The sequence below is a fragment of the Hemiscyllium ocellatum genome, chromosome 11 (genome assembly GCF_020745735.1).
Source record: "Hemiscyllium ocellatum isolate sHemOce1 chromosome 11, sHemOce1.pat.X.cur, whole genome shotgun sequence".
Taxonomy (NCBI): Eukaryota; Metazoa; Chordata; class Chondrichthyes; order Orectolobiformes; family Hemiscylliidae; genus Hemiscyllium; species Hemiscyllium ocellatum.
In genome coordinates, this window is record NC_083411.1 from 53160152 (window position 1) to 53174822 (window position 14671).

Sequence of the window (14671 nt, forward strand, 5' to 3'; positions counted from 1 at the left end):
TTCGTGAACACACTGATCTAGGAGATCAATTGCGAACTTTCTCTGTACTTGTCCTGCAAGCTGTCACTGCTATTAATGTTTGCCCAGTCTATATGAAGAGTAAATTTGTCAATGATCAATGATTACCCAAAGTCTCCTGACATTCACTCTACCCTACTCTGCAGCTACTGTTGGGGGCTGTGTAATAACGTACGCAAGTGCTTTCTCCCCCTTGATTTTACTGAGATCCACCCAAACTGATTCTAATTCTTGATTTCCTGAGGTTAGGTTCTTTCACTCTACTGTCATTATCCCAAAATTTTGTTGTTCCTTTGGTATTGATACCATTTCAAGTTAGAGTTGCAAAGTCATAACAGTTTGGAAATGGACCCTTTGGTCCAACTAGTCCATGCCGACCATATTCCCTAACTAAACTAGTCCCACTTGCCTGTGTCTGGCCCACATCCCTCCAATTCTTTCCTATTCAAGTATTTATCCAAATGTCTTGCAAATGTTGTAACTGTATCTGCATCCATCCTTCCTCTGGCAGTTCATTCCACATACGAACCACTCTCTGTATGAAAAAGTTGCCCCTCATGTCATTTTTGAATCTTTCTCCTCTCATCTTTTAAAAATATACCCTTAAGTTTTGAACACGCCCACACTAGGGAAGAGACTATTGCTATTCACCTTATCCATGTCGCTCATGACTTTATAAACCTCAATAAGGTAATCTCTCATCCTCCTACTTTGCACAAAAAAGTCCCAGTCCACCCAGTGTTTCTTTATAACTGAATCCCTCCATTCCTGGCAACATCCTGTTCTATCTTTTCTGAACTAATGATATCAGCAATACTATTTATTGTTAGATCATATATAATTTTAATTGGAACTCATAAATCATCTAGTTTGTCTCAAGTGCATTTGAATTGGTGCTTTTATCAAACACTTCTTCCTACTTCTTTCTGACACCACTTTCATCACTAATGCCCTTTCTTTTCCAATCTTTTCCAAATGCAAACATTTCAGTTTCATCCAAAACACTGCTGCATCTCATTGTCTTGGCATTTCCTTTCTTGCCTTTGTATGTTCTGAAACTCCTAATCTGTCCTGCTGCTGCCACCGTCCAACACAATTTGTGTTTGGTTCATGTTCTATCCCACAAATTAGAACGTAGAAAAGAAAAGAAGTTTACCAAATAGGGAGAATAAACAGATGAAAATTGGGAAAACTGTAGTTGCAGTTTATGGGATCATGTGATACTGATGAGGTTTATGCACACATTGTGTGTGCTCAGAGGACTGATTATTTTTCTCTAGTATCATTATCCCAGAGTTTTGTTCTTACTATGGTATTGATGCAATTATGAGTAATAGAGTCATACACTATGAAAGCAGATCCTTTGATCCAACAGTCCATGCCAACTGTGTTCCCAAACTAACATGCTTCTGCTTGCCTACTTTTGGTCTAAATCCCTCCAAACCTTTCCTATTCATGTACTTATCCAAATGTCTTTTAAATGTTGTAAATGTACCTGCATCCACCACTTCCTGTGGCATTTCATTCCACATCTCTGTGGTTGTCCCTTATTTCATTTTTAAATCTTACTCCTCACATTCAAACGATGCCCCCTAGTTTTGAACTCACCCACCCTAGGAAAAAGACCCATCCTGATAAATGATATTGGTAACAATATTTGTTATTAGGTCATATATAAATTTGATTTATACTCATTGATCTAATTTATGCTAAGCACTTTTTGCAATTGAATTTGTGCTTCTAGCAAGCACCTCTTCCTTGCGCCACATTATTCACTAATGCCCTTTCATTTCCTGTTTTTCCTAAATGCACACATTTCATTTTCATCCAAAACACTGCTCTCTGTCAATGCCGTGCATTTCTGTTGCTGCTTTTGATTTTTCTGAAAACTTCTACTTTCAAGTCTGTCCGTCCGCTCTCATTGCCCAATCATTGTGTGTCTGTTTGAAATTCTGTCTCCAAACCAGAAAGTAGTAGAAACAAGGTTTACTAAATAGGAGGAAGAAACAGAAGGAAATTGGCAAAACTGCAGCTGCTATTTATGGGATGATATGATGCCGAGAGGTTTGTGCACCCTGATCGTGTGCACTCAGAGGTTCATTCAATAATCACTCTTTCTGTTTAAGTTCTTCACTGAGCCTTCATTGGAAATATGTTGAAGTCCTGTAGTATACTCTTGCCCATGTTCTTGCCAGTTCTGAAATCTTGTGTGATAAATTAACAGTTATTGAAGTCACGCTTAATAATTGAATGCAATATTATCAGTGACAAGCAGTTCAAAATCCGTGAAATTGACCATTGCAAACAGAGTGATTTGCCCGAGCTGGGCTCTGTGTGAGTGCAGCGTACAGACTATAACTCTGTGTTCTGGTCCATCTGTAATGTTGCCATGCAAAGGGATTAAACTGATTCAGACAGAGTGGAACAATGACCTTAATTATATCACTAGAATTTGAAATATAAGAATTTGAGCAAAAAACTGGAAATAAAATGTTGACTTCATTGAACGTGACCAGGAAACTCTTGAATTGTTGACTGTACCTCATTGGCAGACTGGTCTATAATAAACTGTTTTATCTTAGCAAATACGGTTGTCCGTTAACTGCCACCTAAAGAGGCCTAATGACCTGCACAACTAAGATTAGCAGTTAATGCCTGCCCTCCTAATAATCTGTACGTCCTAAGTAAGTAAATTATCCTTTAAAAACTTGTTCCATAATTTCCAGATCCAATCTGCAATTTCTCTCTGGACAATGGATATTTTGAAATTGTTAATATAACATGGCTGCAGACAAACAATGAAACTTGTCGAAATGGATCAGAAATCTCCATTCCTCACCATGGTCCGAGTGAGCAATACGAGGAGTAAGTACATTTCAGAGAGCTACACCTCTAATCTGCATAGCTGGGCCAACAACTCCTCCTGGGATAGTTCGTTGGTAAATGAGAGAGAAGCTGTTTGATTGCAGTCAAGATTTACATTATTCTCCTCTTGTATACTAACAGGGGCTCCTGCTTTAGTTTGTATTTCCCTGGTTTGTAACACCGCAGCTTTCCTTTTAACAGGAATTTAAGCAGTGTAGATTTTATCAAACAAATATTTATTTTCTTATATATTTGGGTTTGAAGACCGATCTCCCTTTCTTTGAATTATCAATTGAATATAGTATTGTGTTTAACCCATAATCCAGAGAAATTTATTAGGGAAATTGGGAGTGAACAGAGAGGAAGGAGCTGAATTCACTGGGAGAGACTAACCCAGGTAGTTTTAACAGAGCAATGTCAGGCTGTCAATGAAGCACCGTCAGGAACTCCTTCAAACCAAATCAGCCCACAAGGGAATCACATCAGCATTGACTATTTAACAAAGCTTTATTCCTATAAAAAATGAGTAGAATGAGAGACAATATTGAAAACAATACCAAATTTAGTCTCCCTTAATACCATTCGCACCCTGGAATATAGTTTTAAAAGGATGTTAACAACAACTACTTAGATTTATATAGAGTTTTGCCCTTAACATCAGTGACAAAACTGAAATATGTTAGAAGGGCAGAAAGAATACGTAGAGGCTCCTCCAGCCTGACGTTCAACACAATCTGATGAATTTCTGCTTAGCCTAGTGCTCAGAAAGTGACCTTTTATCCTGAGGCTAGACTTCCATGTTCTAGATTCTCCAGTCAAACAAAATAAAGGGTGGGATATTCTGTTCTCAGAGCTGGTGAAAAGATTGGTAGATGGGTGAACTTGATGGGGTGAGAGGCAAAAAAGTCACATTCTCACTGTTTAATTAACCTTCAACAAATAATTTCTCCACTTTCAGGTGCTGGGTTAGTTATCTCACCAGCAAGTTATGAGTACGATGGATCATGAGTAAGTCTCAGCACTTGCCTTAGATTACACAGTGTATTTTATTACATGACAGTAACTATGTACAGGTTACACTAATCCTTAATGCATTTTGATTTATTATCAGCCATATGCAGCAAAGACATGTGTATCTCCATCAGGAGACCAGTTCAGACTCCAATTGATTCCTAACCCAGAATTGTGGGACATCAGCAGATTGGGTGGAGATCAATGTAGCTCAAACATTAACTCTTTCAGAGTGTTAGTTTATACAGTAGACACCCATGAGGATCCACAGACTGATGTGGGGTTGTTGTACTGCACTGTGCGTGCTTCCACAGGGGTCATTCTAAAGCAGACCACAGTATTATGGATGAGACCAGACCCTTCTAAGATATAGTAAAGAGATAGCCTCGACCCTACCTTTAATATTTATTTCCAGGCTAGTGTAAGGTGCTGTCTTCCAGATTTGATTTGATTAGTCGACTACTCGGCATTAATCAAAACAAACATTATCCTTATGATGCAATTAAAATACAAAAATAAATGGCATAATTTTAACTGTTTTGAAATACTTAACAGGATGATTCGTACTTAAGTAAAACATTATCAACTGTTCCAATATAAGGAGCATCCCATAAACACACACTTGACAAGGCAATTTAGTAAAACAGTTAAAGTTGTCATGTGCTGCCTCTCTCCTGTCCAACAGAACAAAATACTGAAGGAAATAGTCTACCTGATATTATTTCAAAGAGGAAGCCTTTCACCTAAGACTCTAACAGCAGAGAAGTCAAGCTGTTAGCTCAGCAGCAGAAGAAACCATCTCATGAACTAAAAGAAAAGCTAAACCTTTCCTGGGTCTGTATGAACCCTTCACCCATTTATGCCTCTTTTGTCTCATGAAAAAAAACACAGGGATATTGCCAAACTATTTACCAACTGTCTGCCTGCAGCAGACAGTCTGGTCTCTGTGGCAACACCTCTCTGCAAGAGAAACAGCAGATAATACATCTCTCTTAAAGGCACAAAACCATCACAATAGGGCTACTGAGGAAGATACTTCGACCGATGAAGTACCGTGCTGTAGACTATAAACAATGTGTCCGGCATCATAGTTGTTTGCATGTCTTCCACAACCTGACTTTACCAAAGGGTAATGTCTCAGAGGTGAAGAGATGAAAGAATGAGTTATTATTTGAGGAGGTAGCTGGAATTGAGGATGCTGTGATGGCCCAGGATGGCTCAGGTGGATATAAGGAATACATTACCATGATCTGATGAACTAGGGAGTGGCATGAATACCTCAATGCTGCACACCCTTCATTGAATTGAACTACACTGACACATTTCTTTGACTTCTGTTTTTTATTGGCCAGCCTGCCAATTTAAAAACATTGCTGTCTGCTTCCTGTCTGTATTAATCAATTCTTCACATTTACATTCCAATATCTTGCTGCCTTCAATGATCAATGCGAAACAACTGCCAACAACTTTTAATCACGTAAGCTCTTTCGAACAATGCCATTAAATCTGTATTACCTCTACTCATCACTTCTGCCAAAAAAGCATCACTTCATGTGTCTTTGGATGAAATCCCATTTGCCATCTACCTGTCCATTTGGCCTGAATAAACATTTCACAGAGGTCAAATATCTTTCTTTCAAAAGCTTCTTTAAGATTTTGAATGCTCCATTTTGATGTTTTTTTTTGATTTTCAGGGGTTCCTTTTCCATTCTCACTCACACTTTCATTAGGTGATGCAGTCAGGCAGTAACATTATCTTCTGTACACATGTTGACAAGTATGGAACTGAGATCTAACTCAAAAGCAGAATTTGAAGAATCCTCAATTATCATCCTCCATTAAACATATAATCAGCGCACCCACGATAAGCATTAATATTGTCAGCACAGCAGTATTTTAATCAGTATAAGGCAATAGGCAGAAGTTAGAAACTAAAGCTTCTTTCAAAAATAACTGACGAACACTGCAGCACAGAAAATCATTACCCTACCCTATCCACACTGGTGAAGTCACAACTAACACATTTTCATTGGATATGCTTGAAGTTGGAGGATTTTAACCGGGCAGTTATTATCCTTTTTACTATATCTTAGACTCGATAGATTTAAATTTAACAATTTATCCAACATTGCTTTTAATCAAGCATCAATTCTTACTTGCATATTTGAGTTCTAAACTTCTTCCAGCTGCCTTATGTAAATGTTTCCTAATTTCACTCCTGAAGGTTCTGTCTCTAATTTTCAGGTTATGCACCTTTGCCATAGACTCCCCTAAATTAATTGTTTGCTTATTTGATTATTTTTCTTCCCACTATAATATCTAATTAGACTTCCCTAGTGTTTCCTTCACTGACTAACACTTTGAAAAATCTTCAAGTCATGAAAAACACTATTAAAATGCAGCTGTTTATCATTGTTTGGGATCTCAGTTCATACAAAAAAATTGCAAGTTTAACTTTAACACAGTCCTTGCATCTCAGGTGTTCATGGTATGCAAAATAATTTGAGAGATGTTAACACAAAAAACAAACCTGTTTTTATTGAAATAAATCTATTCAGTATTCAATTATCCAAATAATAGTGTGCATTAGAATAATATCCACTGCTTTTTTTCCTGTACAGTCTTGAATTTACACAGTCTTAAGCTAAAGACGTCACATTTATTTGCAAGGATTGTCTCAGAGGCTTGACATTTTTCTGACCAACAGTAAATTTTTAATTGACAAGTTTAAAGCTGTTCTGTTCCCTTCACAGCCTTTTCCCTTTACACCTTCTTTTCTTCCTGGCCTCTACATTGTAGCCTTTCTCTCCTAGCAATGCCATTTCCCCCTTTGTAGTCTCTACCAACAGAAACCACTGTCTTCTTGGCAGCGCTTGCCCCACAGCAACATCTCCTCATGGCAGCCTTGTTCCCATCAGTGTCTCCTCATTGCCTCTCTCATTGGCAGTCTCTTCCCCCAGAGGAACATCTCCCCAACAGCCTCTCACATCATTACTGTTGTGCTGCTCAGGATTATGTGCCCCCCACTCACATCTGCTTACTGCTCCTGCAATCACAGGCTGTTTCTCCCCCACATTTCTGCACTAGTCACCCTATCAGTAGCAAATGTGGGAGAAACAACACATGATTGGAGAGCAGCCCCTTCCAGATGCTGAACAGGGTTTCTTTTCTTGGTCACTTCCACAACTGAAATGTCCAGGTCTTTTTGGGCCATTCAGTATGAAATCACACATGAAATCTGTGCATTTGTAACTCATCCATGTAAAGCAGCAAGTTAGCATGTGTGCAGGGTTTGAGTTCAAGGCAGACGAGGAATGAAGCAAAAACGAAGGATAACTTAGGATTTATGACTAGAAATCATGAGGATAAGAAAATTATCATTAAGGTGCTTCATCTGAATGCTCGTAGTATTCGTAACAAAGTAGATGAATTAATGGCACAAATCATTGTGAATAATTATGATGTAGGCATCACAGAGACGTGATTACAGGGGTTTCAGGACTGGCAGTTAAACATCCAAGGATTTACAGCTTATCGAAAAGACAGGGAGGTGGGCGGAGGGGGCAGGTTGCCTTGTTAGTTAAGAATGAAATTAAATCTATGGCACTGAATGACATTCGGGTCAGATGATTTGGAGTCTGTGTGGGTGGAGTTGAGGAACCACAAAGGTCAAAAAAACATGATGGGAGTTATGTGCAGACCTCTTAACAGTGGTCAAGACCAGTAGCGTAAGATGGACTGGGAAATAGACAGGACATGTCAGAAAGGCAAGGGGGACTTCAATATGTAGGTGGACTGGGTGAATAATGTTGCCGGTGGATCCATAGAAAGGGAATTCATGGAATACTTAGAGAATGGCTTTTTGGAACAGCTTATGATGGAGCCCACAAGGGAGCAGGCTATTCTGGACTTAGTGCTATGTAATGAGGCATAGTAAGGGAACACGTAGGAGGCAGCAAACAGAATATGGTAGGTTTCAGTCTGCAGTTTGAAAGAGAGAAGGCAAAATCGGATGTAATGTTGTTACAGTTAAATAAAGATAATCACAGGCGCATGAGAGAAGAACTGAAGAAAATTGACTGGAAGCAGAGCCTAGTGGGGAAGACAGAGCAACAATGGCAGGAGTTTCTGGATGTAATTTAGGACACAGTACAGAGGTTCATCCCAAGGAAAATAAAGATTATTGGGTGAGGGGGTGGGGGTGATTAGACAGCCATAGCTGACAAAGGAAGTCAGGAAATGTGTCAAAGAAAAAGAGAGAGTCTATAAAGTGGCCAGGAGTGCTCGGAAATCAGAAGATTGGGAAGAATACAAAAACAAACAAAGAATAACAAGAAGAGAAATAAGAAAGGAGAAGATCAAATGAAGGTAGACTAGCCAGTAATATTAGAAATGGTAGTAAAAGTTTCTTTCAATACATAAGAAACAAACGAGAGGCAAAAGTAGACATTAGGCTGCTCCAAATTGATGTAGGAAGGCTAGTGCTGGGAGATAAGGAAATAGCTGAAGAACTTAATAAGTACTTTGCGTCAATCTTCACAGTGGAAGACACAAGTAATATCCCAACAATTAAGGAGAGTCAGGGGACAGAGTTGAGTATGGTAGCCATTACAAAAGAGAAAATGCTAGAGAAGCTAAAAGATGTAAAAATTCTTAAATCTCCTGGCCTCGATAGGCTACATCCTAGAGTTCAGAGGAAATAGCGGAGGTGCTGGTTGTGATCTTTCAAAGATTAGTGTCAGTGAAAGTCCCAGATGATTGGAAAATCGCTGTTGTTATCCCCTTCTTCAAGAAAGAATCAAGACATAAGATGGAAAATTATAAGCCGATTAGCCTAACCTAAGTTGTTGGTAAAATTGTAGAATCCATTGTTAAAGATGAGACATCTAAATTCTTGGAAGTGCAGGGTCAGATTAGAACAAGTCAGCATGGATTTTGTAAGGGGAGGTTGTGCCTGACAAACCTTTAAATACTTTGAAGAGGTAACAATTAAGTTAGACCAGGGAAACCCAGTAAAATTATTTCTATCTAGACTTCCAAAAGGCCTTTGATAAGGTGCCTCATGAGAGGCTGCTGAGTAAGATGAGCGCCCATGGTGTTTGAGGTGAGCTACTGGCATGGATTGAGGATTGGCTGTCTGACAGAAGGCAGAGAATTGGGATAAAAGGTTCTTTTTCGGAATGGCAGCCAGTGACCAGTAGTGTCCCGCAGGGTTTGGTGTAGGGGCCACAGCTGTTCACTTTATGTTAATGATCTGAATGAAGGGACTGGTGGCAATCTGGTGAAGCTTGATGATCTTAGGAAGTTATGTGGACAGGCAGGTAGTACTGAGGAGGTGGGGAGGCTGCAGAAAGATTTAGACAGTTTAGGAGAGTGGTCCAGGAACTGGCTGATGAAATTCAAAGTGAGCAAATGTGAGGTCTTGCACTTTGGAAAAAAGAATACAGGCATGGACTATTTTCTAAATGGTAAGAAAATTCCTAAAGCCAAAGTATAAAGGGATCTGGAAGTGCTAGTCCAGGATTCTCTAAAGGTTAATTTGCAGGTTGAATCTGTGATTAAGAAAGCAAATGTAATGTTGTCATTTATCTCAAGAGGGCTGGAATGTAAAAGCAGCGATGTGCTTCTGAGACTTTATAAAACTTTAGCTAGGCCCCATTTAGAGTAGTGTGTCCAATTTTGGGCCCCACACCTCAGGAAGGACTCACTGCACTGGAGCGTGTCCAGCGGAGATTCACCTGGATGATCCCTGGAATGGTGGCCTAACATACGATGAACACTGAGGATCCTGGGATTGTTTAGAGTTTAGAAGGTTGAGGGGAGATTTAATAGAAACTTGCAAGATAATGCATGGCTTAAAAGGGTGGACTCTGGGAAGTTGTTTCCATTAGGTGAGGAGACGTGGACCCGTGGGCACAACTTTAGAATTAGAGGGGTTCAATTCAGAACGGAAATGAGGAGACATGTCTTCAGCCAGAGAGTGGTGGGCCTGTGGAATTCATTGCCACAGAGCACAGTGGAGGCTGGGACGTTAAATGTCTTCAAGGCAGAGATTGATAAATTTTTGATTTCGCAAGGAATTAAGGCCTCTGAGGAGTGTGCGGGTAAGTGGTGTTGAAATGCTCATCAGGTATGATTAAATGGCGGAGTGGACTCGATGGGCCAAATGGCCTTGCTTCCACTTCTATGTCTTATGGTCTGATGGTCTAAAGTTGGAGGCAATTTCTATCATTGTCACTGCTCACCAATTCTTGAAGTCTGGTTTCTTCCGCAAGATCTTGAAGTACTATTCTGCATTCTGGAGTCAGGCTATTTAGAGGAAACGCAAATCAAATCATGGATCCAGTATTGATCCTTGGGATACACCACTGTATATTATCCTTCACTATGACAATAACCAATTCCTATAATTCATTGTATTCTACATTTAAGCCATTTTAAAACACAGTTGGACACAGGTCCTCCTATACCAGAAGCATCAGTTTTATTAACCAGTTTTTTAATGTGTCAAATGTATTTTTAAAATCGATATATACAACATACATTGGATTTCCATCATCAGCATTATCCATTATTTCATTAAAAATTATCAATTAAGTTAGTCAAGTATGATCTGCCTTTTGAAATCATGCTGTCTATTCTCCATCCATGCTGATGTGCCCCCTTAACTCCATGACCATTTTATTTGTACACTAATCTTTTCTCCGACATAACTGAATACCTTTGAAAATCCAAATTCTTCATTATTTGTAACCAAGAAAGCATCTAACAAATTAATTGAATATGATTTTCATTTAGTAAATATGTATCGTATAATATGTTTGTAATGGGTTGTTAGGTTTCTCTTGATAATAACATTAAAACATTTTTCCATCAATTGATGTCAGCTGCCTGGTCAGTCAGTTCCTATTTTCACTTTCCTGTTTTTTCTTGGAAAGTAATGGTACATTTGCTAATTTCACTGAGACCATTCTAAACCATAGGGATTCTGAAACATATTCACTCATTGGTCCATTATCTCTGTAGATACCTCTTTTCAGATGAGGATGTACCCCTTTAGGTCCTGGGGATCTATTGGCTTTTCATCACTTAGTTTTTTCCAATACTTTTTCACTGCTGATATTAATTAGCTTAAGTTCCCTTTTATTATTAGTTCCTTGGGTATTCTCTCTTTCTGGCCTTGACTTGATATGGCATGAAATGCTGGTGATTTGCAACTATCACACTGTGACACTTTTATTCACGCCTATAACATAAAGATGAAATGTGGGTTATGCAGTACTAAAGAATTCAATAGACTTGTTATAGCTCCTCATATTTACTAGTGTACACTACAGTCACTGACAATTGTGCGTTTGGACTCAAGCTCAATAATCAAATGTACTGTAGTATGTTTCTCAGCATGTCATGCTGCAAGAGGCTAGAGGTCAGTAAGATGGAGACTGAGAACTTTGTACCACTATGTCACATGCCATGATATATTGCTGGCATCATGACCATTTTTCGAAATGGTATATCACACATTGATGTTGAGATATAACCTGACATAACCCTTTTTTCCAAAGATAAGAGGCCGCAAACAGACAAATGAAACTGTTTTATACAGGTACCTGTTGTCCTTTTAATAATTATAAAAATATATTGAAACAGTATTAACAACATTAATAGAGTCATAGAGATGTACAGCACTGAAACAGACTTTTCAGTTCAACTTGTCCATGCTGACCAGATATCCCAACCCAATCTCGTCCCACTTGCCAGCACTGGACCCATATCCTTCCATAACTTTCCTATTCATATACCCATCCAGATGCCTTTTAAATGTTGCAATTGTACTAGCCTCCACCACTTCCTTTGGCAGCTCATTCCATACATGTATGACTCTTGCATGAAAAAGTTGCCTCTTTGGACTCTTTTATATCTTTCCCCCTCACTCTAAACCTATGCCTTCCAGTTCTAGACGCCTCCCTCCCCAGGGAAAATACCTTATCTCTTTATCCTATCCATGCCCCTCATGATTTTATAAATCTCAGCCTCTGATGCTCAAGGGAAAACAACCGCAGCCTATTCAACCTCTCTCTACAGCTCAAATTCTCCAACCATGGCAACATCCTTGTAAATCTTTTCTGAACCTCGGATAGTAAGCTGATAGGGGGATATGAGTCACTCCTCCTTTGACACACATGCCTTAGGTTGGTTTGACAAAGATCTGCGATCCATTGTCAGATACTATCTACTTTGATATGCCAAATAAACTGACAATAGTAGGAATTATTTAAGTAATGCTTACACTCATCATATTACCAATTCATCAAACAGTTATTAGTTTAGTGAAGTTATCAGTCATGAGGATGTATCCTGCCCGTGCACTGTAAGCATGTTAGTTGCTATTTTTCTCCAGTGATTAAAAGGAACATTGTCCAGATGTAGAGGTTGCTGGGGTCGGTCAGTTTTGCCTTTAGCATGTGTCTCTGAGTTGCTAGATTTCCTTATTCATCTCAGACTTTGATCTGTTTCATTAAGGAGTGAGGGCGAAGCTGAGGTGGTGGAGGTCAGGTCCCAGATCAGTCACAAGCTCATTTAATGGTAGGACAGGCTCAAGGGGTTAAATAGCCTTCCTCTGTTCCTGTATTCATATCTATAGTCAGGAAGTCAATGAAGGGGTTCCTGTGCATGGTAAAGCAGTCAATGAATCATTTCTTATGAATGTTTGTTTTTGAATTAAATTAGAATCTGAGGAATTTCATCAGCGTTCACAGTGTGAACAAAATCTTGAAGATCCCTTGTGATGTGGTGGTAATGTCCCTTCAACTGAGCCAGCAGGTCTGAGTTCATTTCCCATCTGCTCCAAAGATATGTAATAAAACTTTTCAACAGGATAATTGAAAAATACCTAGACAAAACCTGTTAACCTTATAAGGTGTCTCTGTGCAAAGACATTTGACCTTAGACAAACTGTTTTCTATTGTTATTTTGTTCAGTAAAGTGTTTTTACGCCGTACAAGTTCATTCGATGAGACTGGGGAAATCGTCTGGTATTTAGCCCTCTGTCTGTTTCTGGCCTGGCTAATAATCGGGGCGGTGTTATCAAAAGGAATCAAATCTTCAGGAAAGGTAAATGATTAGTGCTGAGTAGAATTAAAACAATAATAAAAAAATACAGATTTCTATAACAATAAAACTAGAGCTTATAAATTATTTGTGCAGTGGCTGGTTTATCTCCCAGGTAATGTTAACAGTGTCTCATTGAAGAGTGGGAGATTCATAAAACTTAATTGGCACTTCAGGCCTGAGGGAGATCTGTGGATCTTTCTCCTGAGGAAAAGAACAGCAGTATTCCTGCAATGTCTCCCTCATTTTAAGGATTTCAGTTACTGCTACAGGGACTCTGGGGAATTTTGTTTCCCTCATGCATGTGTTGAACCCTGATCTTTAGCCCAAAAGTACAAATTTTTTGTACTACTACCCACTTCGAATATGAAACCAAACATGCTGTGATGTAAACTTACTGGATAGCAATATAGAACAGCACACCTGTGAAGGTATGTGTTCAGCTTCTCGTGTTTGCTTACAAGCTATTATCCCCTTGCATTACTGTTGGTGGTTGGGTTGATGGGAACAGTCTGCGACATAGTAAGTACAATAGCTTGTTTATAGGTCAGAATGGATTACAATCTCTCCAAAATCTCTCTCTTGTGACAGCAAACTCCCTATCTTTGAATTAAAATCTTACCCTTTGACATATAACTTTTCAAGAGTATATATCATATCTTAGAAAAATAATGTATGATTTAATTTCAGTTACAGTACCTATCTCAGTTTCAAATATGTACTCCAGCTGATTATTATTCCTCTAATTCTATTCTGTTTCATTCTCTGCATCGATTAAAATCCTATTGCTTTAATATTCAGTTAAGTTGAATACTTTAAATGGGGAATATGGGAATATCTAATAATTTATTCTGTGCTCAGGTGGTTTATTTCACTGCGACATTACCTTATGTGATTCTGACCATACTCCTGATCCGAGGGCTTACCCTGGAGGGAGCCTCTAAAGGAATTGAATTCTACATTGGAATCCAATCAGACTTCTCCAAACTGGCAGAAGGTCATGTACGTACGCGACAATAATCCATAGAATTTCAGTTGCCTCATCAGAATCAAAGTAACATCTTTGACAGTTATAGTATAGCACACATTGAGAGATGTACTTTTGGTCAGCTGACTGGAGTCTGGACGTGAAGCTGTTCAGGGCTGTACTAACCTTAGACAACACTGATAATACATACCCACCTTGACTCCATTAGAAAGAGGTTTTCTTCCAGGAGACTGCAGATATCAGCAAAGACATGGCACAGAGGTCTGACTGTTGCAAGGCACTATTTATCTGTCAATTGAGGAAGCCAATCCTCTACTTACATACCTTTTGCCAGGCATATATCCCCCTTGGAACTAGGTCTCTGTCTCCACCATGTCTGTGTGATGGAGAGGGATGTGCCTGTCGAGAGGGTTGCTGCTGTTTGTCCTTGTGCTGTTGCTATTGGTATCCCTCCTGTTCCTCATCAGAGATCCCAATTGGACATGTACAAGCTCCCATTCTGCAGTGCTGCTTTATAGCAGGGCAGTTCAGATTGAAATGAGGTTTTTGTTTGCATATTTATTCAAGGGATACATCACTGGCCAGACCAGTATTCATTGTCCATCCCTAATTACCTCGAGGGTAGTAGAGGGCAGTAGGGTGTCATACTTGCTATGGATCTTGTACATAATCTAAGGT

General features: G+C 39.1%; 1 protein-coding gene across 1 annotated transcript in view; it reads left to right on the forward strand.

Moving 5' to 3' along the window:
* Window positions 1-3880: 3880 nt before the first annotated feature.
* LOC132819995 (sodium- and chloride-dependent neutral and basic amino acid transporter B(0+)-like) overlaps window positions 3881-14671 on the forward strand; it is a 63851-nt gene continuing 53060 nt past the window's right edge. Inside the window, exon 1 of the mRNA XM_060831926.1 lies at window positions 3881-3891. Coding sequence (XP_060687909.1) covers window positions 3881-3891 — 11 coding nt within the window. The remainder of the gene's footprint in view (window positions 3892-14671) is intronic.